The sequence below is a fragment of the Athene cunicularia genome, assembly GCF_003259725.1.
Source record: "Athene cunicularia isolate RWA chromosome 1 unlocalized genomic scaffold, athCun1 chr1_part1, whole genome shotgun sequence".
NCBI lineage: Eukaryota > Metazoa > Chordata > Aves > Strigiformes > Strigidae > Athene > Athene cunicularia.
In genome coordinates, this window is record NW_020799091.1 from 20952071 (window position 1) to 20970374 (window position 18304).

General features: G+C 40.3%; 1 protein-coding gene across 5 annotated transcripts in view; it reads right to left on the minus strand.

Moving 5' to 3' along the window:
* Positions 1-1604: 1604 nt before the first annotated feature.
* The window catches only part of LNX2 (ligand of numb-protein X 2), a 56626-nt gene continuing 39926 nt past the window's right edge, over positions 1605-18304 (minus strand). For all 5 annotated transcript variants that reach the window (XM_026842864.1, XM_026842874.1, XM_026842855.1 and 2 more), the window contains 6 exons: positions 14681-15052; positions 12994-13140; positions 10722-10899; positions 8708-8939; positions 6800-6958; positions 1605-3985 (listed from right to left, as the gene is read on the minus strand). In XM_026842864.1, coding sequence (XP_026698665.1) covers positions 3850-3985; positions 6800-6958; positions 8708-8939; positions 10722-10899; positions 12994-13140; positions 14681-15052 — 1224 coding nt within the window. In that variant the 3' untranslated portion in view covers positions 1605-3849. The remainder of the gene's footprint in view (positions 3986-6799; positions 6959-8707; positions 8940-10721; positions 10900-12993; positions 13141-14680; positions 15053-18304) is intronic.

The following is an 18304-nucleotide window of genomic DNA, read 5'->3' on the forward strand; positions in this document are numbered from 1 at the left end:
GTGAATGCCATGGCTGGTGCCAAGGAGGCTGCTTACCTTTGACTGGACTCTAAGGCTTCTTTTGAGTTGTCTCAGAAATTGGGTCTGTTGCACTACTAATATTCAGAGGACCCATCCATGTGATATGGCAACAGAAGGACATTTAGCTAGAATTAAGCTTTTTAATCCATATAACATTATTTGAATTGTCCCAACGCATAAAGTCTAAGGCTTTCTCCATCCTCTGGGCAACAAGTAATCTAAGAATTGCTCTTCATTAGCTGGACAGATTTATGTTAGGTGTGATGAGGCCATTGCAAATCATTTTCTGTCTCTCCATACTCTATGCATCAGGGAAGACCCACTTTTTAGGTAAGTAAGCTTGCCTGAGGCAACTGGGATGAGGATGCTCACTGGCCTTTCTTAGTGTTACATCTTCCTGGGCCACACACATGGCCTTAACTCCATGTTTGCTACCACTGCTGCCCTGCCTGGCATACTCATTAACTCATGAGGATCTCTGCTGCCTTAGTTCATTAACAAATTTTTATGATCCATTAAAATCACCTTACAAGTAAATAGTCAAGCTTCTTAACCAAAAGAAACTTGCTTCTGATACTATCTGGGTCACATTGTATCTGAGAACCAGTCTTAAGATTTTCATTACACCTATGCCAGATCTATTACAGAATTTGCAAATAAAGTGAATTTTTAATTATTTTGTGATGTTGAATTTTCCCCTCAGTTGTTCCTGACTCTAAAAAGTAAGTTTAGAGTGGCGGATGAAATATCTTCAGACTTCACTTCACCGGCACACTGTGAAGTAGGGTTAGGGTTACATTATTCACTGGAGATCCCTGGGGTTGTTTGGGGAAGGTGATCCTCTCACAAAGGTCCAGCACACACAACTAGGTCCAGCACCTCACACAACAGCACCTTCAGATGTTGTGTGAATTAATGAATTAATTAATCTGTCTGTAAATCAAAACCCTGATGGTCTAACTCTTACCTTACAAGCAGTACAAGAGCTAATAACCTACTGGCAGACACAGCTGGTTTCTTCTGCATTTCTGTACAGAGGCTTGGTTTTGCTTTAAAGGAACTCATCTATTCATAACCCACTAACTACTGCAAGGAGTAAGAAACTTTACTGCAAATCATTAAGAAACTGCTTTTAGACTCATTCCAGCTTTGCAGATGTATAAAGATAGAGCATACTTGCTTGCAGGAGACGGAGATGGGAACTGATTACCAGGAGGCTCAAGTTTCAGCCATAAAACTGGTGTTTCCAACAAGACTGTCTCCTTGCATCAAATCGATGCTGTGGAAACATCCTCCAGTTGATTGGTACCAGCTGGCATTGAGGGAAAAAGAGGAAACACCGCTTGCAGCAAAGTACCATAAGGCACAGATCTTACCTCTGCTTTAGAAACACTTCTCAGTGCTGGAATTACTGGTTAAACAGCTGGTACGTTACCCTGGCAGGATGAGCGTACCCTCGGGACTTTTTTGGTACATTCGCTAACTGTAATTTATAATAACTTACAGCAGAAATAAAATGTTTAAACTGAGTCTGCATTGAGCTACCCGTATCTTTTGCAAAGAGTGAGACAATACTTTGAGTTATTACAATGAGTAGAATGAACTTTTATTTTCATTCATCCTTCATTAATACCATACAATTAGATAGCAATATCTGGAAAAAAAAATAAATCTTGAAATAATTTAAAACAGAAGGCACAGAAAACCAAACCCAACTAATGCACCTACAAGAGAAAGGGGAAAAATTATTCAGGAAGGGAATTAACTCAGAAAGGTTTTATCGCTACACATTCTGATCAAAAGCTACAGCACACAGAAACAAAACCGCACAGTTTAAGCTAACCCATGCTTTTGTTACATATACATAGAAAAAAAAATATCTAAAAATCTGATTTTTGCAGGGTTTTGAATGAAGTGTAATTTTTTAAATAAAAAACATGAAATCTAGTACATATGTCAAAATCCTCCCTAAAGTCTACACTAAGATGTACTTTACAAAAAAATCTGTATTAAGAGCAAAGCATACAGTTAAACAGCATCTGGGGATGGGAGGAAACTTGTTCTCAAATCAGTCAGAGTATCAAATAAGTTTGGTGTCTGCTTCAGAAACAAAGATTCTCAGTACAGTAATATACTGTAGAGGACATTCTTTTGTATTTTAATACTATGAATTTAAAACAACAGCGTACATTACAGAGAGGAATAAAACCACTTCATTCATATGAGATTTCTACATTTTTTTTGCAAAAGAGTTAACTTTATTTCTTTTGAAAACAAAGCTGCTGGAATTAATGACATGCGATAATATGCCCCAATATTATACCAGCTAAGTTTGAAAATAAAGTTCATGCTTCACAATTGAAATATGTTGTGACTCTCAAATACATTCCCTGGTAATTAATAATACAATACAGAGGTCATTCATAAAATCAGTTCATGTTGGGAACCTGGTTTATAAATGAAGCTCTTTTTCAAATATGCAGAACACTGACAACACACAGGGTTAGCTCCAGGTCAGCACATTTCTTTCTGCTCTCCACCCCTCTTTTCTTAAAACAAATGGGTGCTTAGCCTGCAACTATCATGGAAAGGCAAAGTCTAGAAGTTAAAGGTTTGTTTGTAAAAACACTAAATACAATCCAAGATAAGTAGTATTACTCTTACTGACAACTTAATAGCAGGTGCTCCCTAAAGGAAAAAAAAAAAAATATCCTGAAATGCAAGAGAGATCGTTTCAGCATTTGTTATCAAGGCATTTGTCAGGAGGTGACAGAGTAAGAGTGAACTTTGCAGCTTACTTTGCAGTTGGACTTGAATTCAAAGAGCCTTCCTTCTAGCCTGCCCACCTGTAAACCATAACATATGGTTTCTTAATAGCTTGCTTTTTTCCTGGAAATAATTCTCTCATTTAGAAAGTACAAGTCAAAGTATTGTTTCCACACATGAATAAAGAGAGCTGACAACTACAATAGAAACAGTAAAAATGATCTTTGTAAAAATGTTCATCAAAATTCTCTGACATAGCAAAACATTCATTTGTAAAGTTGAATACTGCAAGCCATTCACTCAAAGGCGACCTCGGGCACATGTACTCTTGCCAGCGTTGCAACAGTAATTACTTCCACATTTCTTGTCACTATAGGATACAAACTCTGTAATATATTAAAGTTTCCTAACAAAGAGTCCAATTATTGCACTTTATAAAAATTCCAGTAATATCAGGCTTTTGTCCTACTTTTCTATGAACACTGATGACCTGCAAGAAAAATTTGGGGGACCAAGTAACTTCTGATAAGTAAGATGGATTACTTGAATCAGTCTGGAATATTGAATCAAAAATGGAAAGGCTCACAAAATGAAGAGACGTACCTTTGGAAACAGATTTTGATTCATAGCAGCAGCTAGATGTGTCACTGTGGTACTGACACACGTTCTCTTCACAGGGAAGAATGGGCACACGGCTATTACATTGATGTATCACATATAATTTGAGGACTGTGCAGAGAAACCCAAAGAACCACTAAGTTCTTCTGTTGACTCTACAAGCCTGACAGGGAAAGCTCAATGACAGCCATACCAGAGTAGGAGTTTCTCTGTGAGCTTGTGTATATTTGCATTTGCATCAGCAATGGATATAGCAAACAGAAATGGCTATTTCAGGATGGGAAGATATATAAAGTCAGTCTGAGAGGCCCATAAAAAGAGAAAATACAGCAGTTTTGGCCCTGCTTATAACCAGCTGTATCAATAGGGAAAAAAAAGATAGAGGAGATTTTTGTGCCAGCTATCTAGAAAAAGATGCTGCTTGAACCGAAGTGATTTACAAATCTATATGAGGCTTCCAGGCCAGCAAATCACGGTTAAAGTTACTTTGTTCCTCTGTTCCTTCAGCATGGGAACGAGTGCAGAATGGCTCATTCCAACCGTGGACAGTCCATTTACAGCCACAATCATATCACCACACCTAAAAAACACAAGAAGAAAAAAACCCAAACAAAATGATGACTACTGCTCTGCAGTAACTAGTCCACACCAACAAACAGCACTTCATGGGGGGATAGGTTTGCATCAGGTTGGAAGCATAGTTAAAAACCCAGAGGGGTTTGATTTTTAAGTCTGTTTTACTACTGAAACTCATCTGGGAAAATTCCCAAATCACTGGATTTCAATCCTAATACAAATACAGTTCTGCATTAAGAGCTGACCTGTAAAGAAATGTGAAAAGAGAGTTAGAAAGATCTAATGGAGTCACGAGATGATAATGAGATAGCACGTGCACGACAGAAGCATTTCTGTTTGTTTGTGTGGATTGTAACACATTTACACCAAACATGCCTTTACCGTAGGAGGTGTAAGTAAAGATACTTATGGTTACCAACCACATTCCAACTGAGAACCTTGTTTTCAATGGCTTACGATTTTGTCAAATTTAACCATTTGGCTTGAAATCCCCCTCAGCAGATGGTTCAACTGAGAAGCTGTAGCATCTCTGTGGTTTTTTTATGCAGTGAACAGAAATCCGGGAAGGTGCTGTTTGCCGGCCTTGAGAAAACTGACCTCAAATGGTTCAGTTTCAATTTTTATAAGATCAAGGGAAACTTCAAAAAAGCACCGAAGTTCTTCCTATGTTGAGCATGCTTCACCTCCAGGCATCTCTTCTCTATGACTTGAGTGTGTTTTGGCACCCCCCAGAGCAACTGAACATGACTATGGGAAGGACTTTCCTGAACCTGATCCTCCCAACTATTGGAGGCACCAAAATGAATGGCATAAAGATGCTCTCCTGAACCTTCCCAGTGCCCTCCACCAGGGCAGAGCAGAGGAAGGAGAGGCAGTGTGACCAACACCAGTCAAATGTACATTCAAAAGCACTTCTCTGCCTGAACCAAGGTACCCCATCACCCAAACTACAGTGTTACAGTTCACTGATTGGGGTCTCTGAGTGAAGGTGAGCTTCCTGCTGAAGTCATTTCACCTTCTATAAAATCACACCAGACAGATAACCTAGGCAGAAAACTGTCTTAACTATTGAACTGTGAAGTTACTTTCTTCCTTCCTCTCTAGCCAAACACAACATTTAGAGAGTTTAAACAAAAGAAAACAGCTTCAAAAAGCCCTGCCCCAGGATAACTCATGGTGCTGCTCTGTTGATGGCCCATTTTCAAGTCCGTATTCTCAGCAAGCCTGTACATTTGAGCAGAGGGTACTCTATCACAGTATCACACATGAGCAACTTTTCTATTCCTTAAAAGGGGTAAGTGCAACCACAACCACTCTTCCCCTCTCCTTAGGAATGATGCTTGAATTTCCATTTGTGTCGAGACTTCTAGTTATTAATTCTGAAATTATTTACTTTGGGTTGAACTGAAATCTTTCATTTAATCCAAACTGTTTCATAGTTGGCCAAAAAAAAAAAAAAAAAAAAAAAAGGATCTAATTTCATGTTCAGCCAAGCTATTTTTTCATTTATTTATTTAGTCATTGAACTGAAAAATCAATTACTGGCAAGGCTCTAGGCATAAGTACATTTTTACTTAAGCTACTTTGTAAGTAAATTTACACATAAAAATCATGCCATAAAACTTCAAGTTTCATATTCTTTACTGCCACCTTCACAAAAGATCAGTTTATGAACAAGAGAGCCTTTAATAGGAACTGTAACTCCTATACAAGGCTAAGATACGTATACGCATATTAAACCTCAGGGTTGCATCCAAACATACCATGCAAGTAGAATCATATAATCATATAATCTTTAAGGTCAGAGGGGTCCTCAGGAGGCCTTTAGCCCCACCTCCTGCTTAAGGTGAAGTCGGCTGTGAGATCCGACCAGGTTGCTCAGGGCTTTATCCAGTTGGGTCTTGGAAACCTCCAAGGACTGAGGCTGGGCAACTTATGCCACTGCCTGACCATCCTCATGGGGAAGCAGTTTCTCCTTACAACCAATCTCAATCTCCTCTGTCAGCTTGTGCCCATTGTCTCTCTTCCTTTCGCTCTGCACTGCTGTGAAAAGCCTGGGCTCTGTCTCCTCAACAATCTCTGTAGGTACTGAAAGGGGCTGTTAGGTGCCCCCAAACCACCTCTGCTCTAGGCTGAGCAAGCCTAGCTTCCCCAGCCTCTCCTTGTGGGACAAGTGCTCCAGCTCCCCCCATCTCAGGGGCCTCCAATGAACTAGTCTCATTTATTAGTGATTTTCCTGTCAACTAATGACTCTCAGGGCACTGACATAGGGACTTGGTTCCTTAACGATTTTTTCAGAGGTACTGACTTTTTAATCTACTTTATTGCTTTTCCATTAAAGCAGCAGCACCTATCTTCAGTACCAGTTTCCAGCAGTGACTTCAGAAGGCTATATAAAAGGATAAAGCAGTTTTCCCCACTTTACAGAAGGCCTAATTTTTGAGCTGTTCTCTAGGAAGACAAAAATGTTATGAACTAGTCAGTTCTGCACATACACATTTTGCAGTGTCTCTTGGCCTAAAGAAGTGTTCAACAGGGAGACAGAGACAGCTGGTGACATCAGCACTGCAGCTGGGGAGGAGGATGGGAGATGACAGAGGTACCAGCACAAACATACCTCTGACAGACACCCTTTCCCCAGCAGCAACACCCCGACTTCGCTGCATCACCCTCATCAGGGAGGCAAAGCACTACTGGGCTGCATGATCCTCCCAGCACAAGGTGCTACAGTGTATTTCCTTAAGCAATTAGTTGCACCAGCATGTAAGTATTTAAAAGTGTTATTAGTATTATTTTTACTACTATTATTTTAACTTACTTTAATCTTCCATCAAAGTATGCAGGAGTTCCAAGAACAATTGTTTTAATGAAGAAAGGCTGGTTCGTGTGGTTCTCCTCGTAGCCACCAACGATACTGAAACCCCAGCTCCCTAAATTACTCCGCCGCAGTACTACGTCATGGCAGCTATGTAGGCAGCTGTCAAATGGAAACACAGGATAGCAAGAGAAAAAGCGATGTATACCACATACAGATATTTTTATAGTAGGCACAACACCTGCTGTCTCATCATTACCACTGTGCTAAGCGTGGAAGAGAAGGGGAGGGATGGTGATTAGACTTCTGTTCCCAGAGTAATTTTGCAGTATTTGAACTGATTACTAAAAAAACCCACGATCTTGAGATAGAAAAGTGTTTCAAAAGAAACAATGCAGTGCTAGAATAATTAAATACAGTTAACTCTGTAAACTGACAGTAATGGAATGGCATTTTAAGGGTTTCACAGGTGGCAAGAATGTGGGTGGAAAATGGATACCTGATGCATTTAGTTTGCCAGTCAAAAATGCAATGCGTTTTTCTTCCACCCCCAGCCACTTTAGGCTTGTTCTACTTTAAATAAACATAAAAATCCACGCATCATCTTCACTACTTCTGAACTGATGCATCTCCAGTAATGAAAATACAAATGACTAACCATTTTATTACCCAGAATGTAAATAATTCAGATCATGCTTCACTAAATGTACTGGTATATGTTATTTCCCCCAGTGAAAATTAATTCTAGCCAATGAAGTTGGCAATGACTGTAATTAAAAAAAACCCAGAAACATTAACTTTTGGGTAAAAAAGATGTTAAGTTCTTTACTGATGGACAACACTTACTTAATGAACAGCAGCACAATGCGTAACATAACTTCAGGAGCCACGTGTGTGCATCTGTGGTATATAAGCAATAAACTGCTGCTCAAGCATGGAAAGGAAGCATATTTACCAAACTTGACAGCTGTTTATTGAGATTCGGTAACTCATTAATACTTGAATGGAAGAGAAATTAATCTGAAAAGGTGTGAAATCTTTGGAGGGCCAGTGCATGGTTCTGTTATCTTCAACTGCAATTCTGTTACCAATACGCATGGTTCTTGTTATGGTTTAAGCATAAAACTACAAATCTGAGTCTGGTAACTCTTACCAGAGGGAGAGGAATTAACCTGCACACCCTGACTGACGTTAACAACACTATTTGCTGTAGTGGGAGCTCTTGATAGCAAGCAATGCTGGAATAAGCTTATAGCTGTAGCCTCAAGACAAGTGAAAAACAGAAGAGTAAAAATGAAACATGGTGATGTCCAGCAGACTGCAGATTATTCAGGGGGAGGGAGCTTGGTGCAAATCTTTGAGAGGTTTTGTGTTGACAGAGATGGTAGTGGGTTCTTGAAAAACAAAAAACAAAAAGAAGGGGGATTTGTAACTATAGCTTATATGTGTGCAAGAGACCCATGTCAAGAGTCTGTCAGAACAGCAAGTCTGATCCAATATTCTAGAGTTATATATTTGGCACTGTAAATTTAGGTAGCAGGTTAGCAAAGGGACATATGGGTATATACTTTGTGTTTTTATTAACAGTCTCTCTGGTTTTAGATATTCTACAGAAAGTTACAATATGGTTAAACAATAGAAAAGATGACGTGTTCAATGCCAAGAATTCACATGGGTAGTTACTACGGTTTGTGAAGGGATAAACCAGATTCATCTTCCAGTTCCCTAAGGAAACGTTGCTCCTGTTCACAGTCCGCTTCATAAGCACACCAACAACTGAATATAGCCAAGATGGTCAGTCAGTCAGAAATAAGGGCAGATGTGCTGCAACTAATAAGGTCTCTGCTTCTGTATCTCTCTTGGACTTAGCTTAAAACAGATAACTAATTACTTTATTAATTAATTCCGTACCTTGGAAGTCCCAGCCACATGACCCATGACGGTGACCAGCTGGCATCGTATTCATTTTCACTGATGGTATTCAATTGTTCCTCATTAGCCTGGGGCTGTTCTTCTACAATCTGAACTTCCAGGGCTTTCAGGGCAACTACCGAAGAGGCAGCACTAGCTTTCAGCATGGCCACTGCCTCACTGTGACTTAAGTTAGTCAAATCGATGCCATTGATGTTAAGCAGCACATCACCTGTTCAAAGGCGCAAGTGAGAACACATCAGCGTCAGAGTCGCTCCTACCAACAGCACCTCCTGCACTAAGGTTTCATTTAATACTGTGGTTTTTGGAGCTGAGACAGTCTGAACTAACAGCCTGGGAATGTGAATAGCTCTGAAATCTTACACTGTCAAGTTTGAAACATTAATGTATTGAACTATTAAACTGGATCCGTATCATTTACTTCCACATAACACATCAAATGCTGTGACTTCTATGGTATATGGCCCTGAAAATCTGAGACAGAAATTACCTAAGCACCTCATCATCTCAGCTGCAACTGCTATAGCAGATGCCACTACATAATTGTTTCCAGTGGTGGACCTTACGTCTACCCTAACTAAAAGGGAAAAAAGAACGATGGAAGGAAACAATACAGGCACCACAAAGTAACCAACTCTTGGTGATAAGTGAGGCTCCACAGAATGTTTTAGGTCTTCTGCTTTTTTCTAACTTGTTACTTGGGAAACCAAAATGGAATTAAAAAACAACTGGAAAGATTGGTACAAAAAACGGTCCATTAGAAGAAAGAAACAGCATCTCTACAAAGATAATCTAGAAAGAGTCAAAGCCACTAAAAAAATATTGTCACAATTTTTATTATATTTCAGAATATTTATAAAAAGCTTCAGGATGACAAGAATGTTATTTACTGCCCAAGCAGTGACACTCTCCTCTTTCACACAATGTCTCACTTACTGATGAAAGCCAGAAAAACCAAAGCAGAAGTGTGAACACCTGGGTCACATTTGGAACAACTAATTTTTTAAAAGCTTTTTCCTCCCAGGGAAAGCTAAAGTTGAGGTGCAGCTTAACTTGAAATAATTTTTGTTGCTGCTGTGGCTACTTTAATGTTACACAATGGAAGACCAATTGCAATTCTTCCATCAAGTGTGTTTTTCATAGTAGTACTTAAAAAGAAAGCTTACCCGTTGGTATGTGGGTGTAAATCTCCCTCTCTCAGAAGCATATAAGGATGCTCCCACACTGTTCTTTTTAAATTTGCAATCTGTGAAGTTTTTTTCCCTCTATTTCTTTCTGAAAACAATCTGTAATTCTGTGAACTCTGAATCACAGAGATCCCACAGGCAATCGTTGTTTCACATACAGCACAGTATGTTTTAATCACCAGATGCCTTGGTATCGATCTGCCTTCACCTACACCGAGTCTAACCTCCACCTCCTGGTTCTCTTCTGCAAAGCTGGGGAGCTCGGACGGGTGCTGTAGCACCCCTGAACACTAGCAAACCCAAGCTCTCCCAGAGGATAAGAAAGCATTCAGGAACCAGGGTCAACACTGACGTAGTTTCAGGGGGTAAAATTAGCATAGGTGAGCTGTGGCCTGTCATCAGACCATTTCTGCTGTTCAGGCGTTACACTGAGTAGCAGAGATTCCGCAGACAGAGAAGGGGCACAGCCCACCAAATTAAACACAAAAACAGGATGCATGCACTACAGTACAAAGAATCACACCAGACCCTCAGCTCAGGGCATTACCACCAGCTTTAAAGAATTTAACCAGACATTTCCTGGTCTTATCCGCTTCCCCTGCTATCGTTCTCTAAACATCCCTTTCCTAGAAAAGGTGGAAACACAATACTAAATACTGTTTCCATTATTGAAACATGAAGAAAAGCCTCCATCAGGCTTTCCCTACATCTGTGAAAAGACTTTCTGACACCACCTGACTCCAGAGCACATACTCATCAAACAGCAATCAGAGGCCACCCGTGCCACCAGGAAAGCCAAGCCCCACCTCGTTTAATCCTGCCATCTCTTGCCAAACATCCATGAGGCTGTACACTTGTCACGAAGATGGGCAGTTCGCCACTTTTACTGCCTCTGCCTCCTGCCACTGTCATTCCCAGAGATTCATGTGGCTCTTTTTTCACAGTAATGTGCTTTTCTTGGCATGTAACACACTGGGACAGATCCTGTTTGACAAGAATAATGTTGTTAAAACTTAAAAAAAACCACAACAGAACAAAACACAACTAAATACACCCCAAAGCTATACTTTGGCACTTTAACAGAATGGTTTAAAAGGACTAAGTAGTCCAAATCAGCTTTGGCTGGATTTCCTCCAGGTCAGAAAAAAAAAAAAAAAAAGAGCCACTCATGTAGATACTTATATATAGACAGAAAGTTTATAAAGGCCCATCTTGAAAATCTCACTCCAGTTTTTCTTAGCCTCCTCCACTGGAACAGGCTAAATTTGAGAACTGCACTACAGAACTATATGGTCAAAAGATGGGACACAACAGAAAAAATCTTTTGATGTCTTGGTGAACATAAGCGTTATGTCATTTGTCAGTAGAATATGGCCCAGGACTACAAAGAAGCTCCAAAGAAATGAAAATATATGATGACAAATTAATGGTAGAGGCTGGTAATGGGTGCCTTGTGCAAACTCCCTAATAATTACAGCAAACACGCAGACTTGAAGCAAGAAGAGATCCTGTATTTCGTTTTCTAACAACTGAATTATAAAGTTTAGTCCAAGCAAAAGAATCTAAAGCTGAATCAAAGTACATTTTATTTGCTGAAGCTCTTCTTCTTCAGGGTATTTAGTGATAATTTCAAACCACACCACATACACCCATAGCAGCACCTTAAATTAACAGAATACTTGCAAGGAATCCAAAGCAACAGAAGAAATAACCTGGGAGATTCTTCCAACTACAAATGCTTTTTTACTGCCCTGCCTTCTCTTGAAGGATGGCAATACCTCTTTTCTTTGACTTCCAATGTCACATGCTCCTTCTGACTGACTCTGCTCTTCATATATACATGTAAATCACATATGAAGCTATATGTATACATACCATAGCTTATAAAGACAGCTCCTTCTTAAGTCTTCAGGCTTTAGGACTAACTGGCTGATGCCACAAAATGATATAAACATATTTCAAGCCACAAGACTTCTAAGTCAATTGTAGGTTAATGAGAGAGAGGCAAAAATAAATGGTACAAAACATGGGAAACGTCCCCTTGAGGTTACATGGGACTTCCCGCTTTGGAAGAGCCCATGGATAGCATTGATACGCAAGGGAAATCAGCTCAGCCAACAGATCAGCTTTGGAACTGTGATATGAACACAACCCACGCTGGCAGACAGAAAGTGGGTTCAAGCTCTGATATAGATGAGATGTAATCATTGTGTTGATGTGGCCTAACGTTGTGGCAAATACTAACAGCCACTAACTATTCAGGAACTTCGCCTTTGTCCCTCAGGAAAAAAACAAGCTTCCTAGGACCTCACTTGTTCTTTTCTGAGATTATGCAGACTTTTAAAAGAAAATACTATCAAAACATGCAAATCCTCCCAACAGAAGCATGACATCAAACAATGATGCCAACAGAATGGACAGGAGGAAAGGTGGCTTGGTTGACATAGTCAACACGACAATTATTTCACAAAATCAACTTCTCTACAGTAAGAAGTCGTATTTTTCTAACTACAAGAACATCTCAAGCACAGGCTTTATTTTTGCAGGTCTTCCAAATAATTTGACACTAGCTTCATGGAATTCTCTTCATTCTGCCTTTCTCTCCATACTCCACCCTGCAGAACTCAGCAGTCTTGCAGTCAGCATTGCTGGCTCATGGAGGAGATGACACATGCTCTTTATATGCTGGATGGTGTGTACCACACCTCTTGTTCTTGCTGGTTGCAGTCAGCACAGCAGCAACAAAAAAATAACATTCTTGAATGACAGCTCTTCCATGCAGCGGTAACACATGAGCCACTGTCTTTGACAAGCTCTAACAACTACAGCTGTATGAGCTCAGAGAACTTGCTTCTTTCACTGCAGTCAGCAAATAAAAAAAAATACTGAAAAGCTGTTGCATATTTTTTGTTCCCACTCCAGACATGATGCAGGACTTGAGTACTTAGATGTTGTCCTTTTTTTTTAAGTAGGCAAAAAAGAAGATATAATCCTTTTTTCCAGTCTTGCCTTGCTACACACTGAGACCATCATGTGAGTAAAATGGTATTTATACTTCTTAGAAGGAGAAACACCAACCTTATGTGAGTTGGGTCGGCTGTGAAACAGTTGCTGGGACTGGTGTTGGTGTGGGTTGCTGTTGTGAGTCCCAGTGTCTCGGATAATACTGACCGTCTGTGACTTCAGGGGTCTAGAAATGATCAAATTCACTCTCTCCCCACTAGCCTGTTGAAAATATCAAACAAAGTAATGAAGCTGATAGGATATTCATTATTAGCAGAGAGGGAGGAAAACATGATGAAATATGAAACAACACAACAGCGGAACATGTTTTCCAGTTTTCCAGTTCCTGGAGGTGCCATGCACTGCTTAGACTGCATAGTCCCTTATTTGCTTCTTGCTGCAATTCCTCCCAAAACGGAGGAGATATTAACACCCCTCCTTTGCCTCTGATGTTATGTTTACATCAGCTGGAAATCTTTATCCAAAACGACTGTTTCTCACTTTGTGTTATGAAGCTTCAAACATGAAAATTCACCCGATTCCGTTTGCAGCCTCCCTGAACTTCTGTAACATGTAGCAATAAAAGAAAGAAATGCCCATGTGATGGCTCCAGGTTCTGCAGATTTTGGTCAACAGCTCTGAACACCTCTGGTACTTCCCAAAGAGACTTCCAATAAATATGTTATATATGTGCTGAGCATCGAATTGTGGAGTTTGGGGAATACTAGGACACTTAGTAACCAGATGTTAAATAAAACATTGATTCTTTCTATTGCTTTAAAACCACACCTCAATAGATAAAAGTTACCCAGTGTAAAATTCTGACCACTTCACTGTACCCAAAACCTGGGAAACTGAAATTACAATTCCCAAGATCATTGTTATTTCCCATTAACTTCAGGGGAAGCTCTTGAAACAATTCCTGAAACGTAAATATTTACTACTTATTTGTATTGGACTTCTCTATGTGGAGCTGGGTTAAGCAGAGATGACTGCACTAGACTGCAAGAACCTACTACTGGTCTATTCCAACTTTCCTAAAACCAGAGCAGTTTTCACCAACATCCCGTCAGCAGGAAGCAGCAATCTGCTGCAGCTGTTTCCTTACGGACTGGGAGAAAGGCATGGAGTAAAGGTTTTCCTGTGGGAACAGGGAAGGGTCATATGTCACACTGCATCAGGCTTTAGGAATATTTGTGTCCAGAGCAGAGCCAGACATTGGGAAGGAGCCCTTTTTTTAACACTCAGAAAATGAGTTTTACTGCACAGGACTCATGGATGTATTTTTGTCCTCCCAGCTGCTACCTGTTGCCTCTAAAAAGTCTGACAAACCACCTTCTTGTTTTAACCCCAATTCCATGCACAGGCAAATTAATACAGAACAAGGCCCACTTTTTACAGAGCTTACTCAGAGACTAAAACTACAGTACGTACATAAATATAACATTTTCTCTTTTTTTATGCTAAGCAATAGGCTACATAGTACTCTCCTTGCTCACATGAGCAGTCTTCTAACCTTCAGGCTATATGCCAAGAAAGACTAACACACACTTTTCACTTCTGAGGAGGTGAAGCTGCATCTGCTAGGTGCCAAAGCAGACCCTGCTTTGCACTATTATTTCCAGAACATAAGTCACAGCAAATTGCATCACTGCAAGCTTTTAGGTGTTACACAAGCTATTCTGTCCGAGACAGACTCTATCTCAGGTTTTGCCCAAGAAATAAAGCTGAGCTAAGGACTCAGGTAGGGAATGCAAATTACCTGTATAACCTGAGCAGCAAGCTCAGGTGTCCCGTGCTTCAAGTCATGTCCGTTAATTGCAAGTACGCGGTCATTGCTGCAGAGCCTGCCATCTTGAGCAGCCAAACCCCCTTCCAAAAGGTCAAGAATAAAAACTCCTGGCTCATCCGTTCTGCGTACAAGTTTAATGCCAAGCTGCTCGCTGGAGTCACGTTTATGCAGCGTCACTTGAAAGCTGTCTTCCCGCAAGGAGCTGGTGGTGTCCGCGTGGTTGTGTGTGCGGCTGCCGAACCGCCTCTCTCTCAGCACGGTGAGGTGCAGCACCGAGCAAGGCTGGGAAAGCACAGCTCGAGCGTGGTTGTGAGACACGTTGCTTATGTCAAAGCTATTGACCTGCAAAACAACAAAAAACATGTTCAGAACGGTATTTTCATGTGTTCAATTATTCTTGGTTATGGAAATAAAGTCCTTTCCAAACTAAATTCAGAGCTCACTGCAAAGTGAACCTTGGAGCAACCTCTGACCCTACCAGGCTTCCCCTCTCGTCCTTCCATCCTCTCCTACAAACCCACTTTGGCAACAAAATCTACAAATCGATTTTTAGGTTGGAAAAGATCCTTAAGATCACTGAACCCAACCATTAACACTGTCAAGCCCACCACTTAACCATGTCCCTAAGCACCACATCTACATGCCTTTGAATACCTCCAGGATAACGACTCAATCACTTCCCTGGCAGCCTGTTCCAATGCTTGACAACCCTTTCAGTGAATAAATTTTTCCTAATATCCAATCTCTGCTGGTGCAATTTGAAGCCTTTTCCCACAAAGAGGACAACATCTCTCTCACAGTGAACACCCTCTGTGATCACAGTCCAGGGTTTTTGTTCTCCTGGTCTCTTACACTTGTCTTCCTTAGATCTTTACATTATTTGTTTTTCAGGACAAGAACTTTACATGTGCTTTCAGTGTCAAGCCCAGCATCACTTACAACTATAAAACGATATCTATAAAAAGAATACATCCAAATCTCTGAAGAAAGCTTATGTCTAACAACATGCAGTACTTCCATGATGCAAAAAATTAGAGACACCCTTGAAATCGAGAATAATTACATTTGTTTATCAAGACAGTAGAAAAGATAGTTGTACTAGTTCTCTAGTCTTAGCATGAACTTAGATTTTCCACCAACTTCAACTAGGTCAGAGTTTCAGACTTATAACCTGTATCACTCAAAATTCAGTTGCAAATGAAACACAGATTAAACTTGCCCTCTGTATAAACAATAATTGTGTTTGTTATGTGGCCCACCGACACAAAGATCAGTAATCTTTAGTCATTTCTTGCACTGTAAAGATAAAAATTGCCAGTGCAATGAGATTTGGCAGAACACACAAGCACCACAAAAGGCAGCACAAAAGCTGTATTTGCCTTGTTCTGTAAGAAGGGGTTCAAAGTTAACACTAAAACTTCATCCTTGGCATGTATTGTTGTGCCCTGATGGAGGAATCCTTGCCCCATAATTTCAGCAGATAGAAGCTAATGCCAAATGACCTACAATGACTTGCCTTACCTACGCCTTTTAATGGTCCCCACTGCAACCTAAGTAAAAATACAAACTTACAGCTTCCCACCATCTAATAGCAATATTAACACTTAAAAAAAAAAATAGGGAGAGAAATGACCCAGAAAGCTATGTGTGACAGCTGCTGCATTTACATCACACATCTGAGTTGAAAGGCTCCAAGAAGTCAGCGTCAAACAATTTGGCTATGGTGGTTTGGGCATGACAAAGGGGTAGCTGCACCCACTGGGGCCCTACCCCTGTGAGAGAGAGGCTGCTGCTCCAGCAGCAAAGCAGGAGGCAGCCCTCCCTGAGCACGTCCCTCCTCCAGCCTGATGCCCAGTACAAAGCTGCCACTCCCAGCAGCACCACAAGCTCGGACACTGAACCACGGCTGTGTCCTGGTCTGCGACTGCCCTGAGACAGACTGTAACCTTGGGCAGAGGGAAAGGAGGCATAGCTAGGAAAAATAACATGTAAAGCCGCCACCAGCAAAACCCAGCTGTCACTAGCTAAAGTAAATATATAAAATATGGAAGCATTCAAAGGGCACAGAATAATTTACGCAATAAAATGTAGTTGTTCTTTCTACAAGGCAGTTCACAATTTCAGAATAAAACAGTCTTAGCATTTCTTGGGGAAAGAGATTCTTATTAGGACATGTTTTACATGAATTACAGTCACAGTCCAGCAAAGAAACGGACAATTTGTAGAGCACTTTGAAAATGTTAGGCACCTTTCTATACCTTGCAGACAACATGCACTTTTATGTAGCTGTTACTAAATGCTGTTCCCTCAGATCTTGAAAAGGTAATACTTCTTATTTGACTGGGCAAGAAAATGCTGACTTTCATGTGGCAGTCCTGGCTGGCTTTCTTTTAGTCCTCTACTACTCATAAAAACCTCTGAAGACATCTTCAGGAATGTCCAGCTGCAGTGTGCACACCGAGCTGCATCTAACTCGGCACTTAATTACAGCCGGCAGAGATCCAGCCTGGTCATTTCAACACAACAGCTCAGCATCTGCCCAGGTAAATTCAAAGCAATAGAGATACCGTATCTTCCAAAAAGTTTGGCTTTTACCTCCTGTATCTATTCCTCGGCACGACAGGAGGACTCTGATGGACACTCCCTAACATCTGACAGCCCCAGTGCCAGCACACTGATAGGGAAGACTCACTGCAGCTTATAAATCCTGTTTATAATTAATTTATTGCTACTTACATCTTTGGAAACTATAATTGACACCTGCCCAAACAGCAAGGATTTCCAAAGCTTCACTGGAGTTCAAGCTCCTTATTCTGGCAACCAAGGAGAGCCCTTGAGTGTTAAAATAAATCAGGCAACATTCAATCAGTATTTGCAAGTCCTTGTTAAAAAGGCAACATTTTGGAAACCTCTTGGGCTCCTCTCTTGGCCTACCACTATGCTAGCACAGGAAAAAGGCACGTTTCTCAAAAGAGACTTTATTTTCTGAAGTGCAGACTAATTTCATTCCAAGGGTAACTACAGTATCTAAGCTACTTCTGTTGGCTTGATTTCAAAAAAGTGAAATAAAAAAGGCTGATACTAATTTTGTACTGATCTTAGGCTATGAGATCAAAAGCAAACATTGCTACTGAAGTAATTTTGAAGTTATGGTAATATATTTGTTTCAGGTGGAATGATTAAAAATATAAAAAAGGAGGAGGACTCTCTTGTTTATGTAGAATTCAGTATCAGTCTTAAGAGTCCTATAAACAACTCCTTCCTCTAATATAAAAGTCCAGAGTAATAGAATTTGATCTTTTTACACTGTCTGTGGGTAATTACTTAAAAACATAACAAAAATACACACTTGATCATAACCAACTCAAATTTTAACTGCTTGTTTACTTTTAAAAAAAAAAAATGTAGAGTGCCCTTGCTTCAAATCACGCCAGTGAAGAGTATCAATGACTCTTTTACACATACTGAAAAATGCGGGTCAATCGTCTAGGCTATTGGAAGGCAACAGTGAAGCCAGATTAAAATAACAGTTTAGATGAAGTCAGCCTTACAATCCGCAAGTTGCTTTTTACATAGGACAAATCATGCCAACTT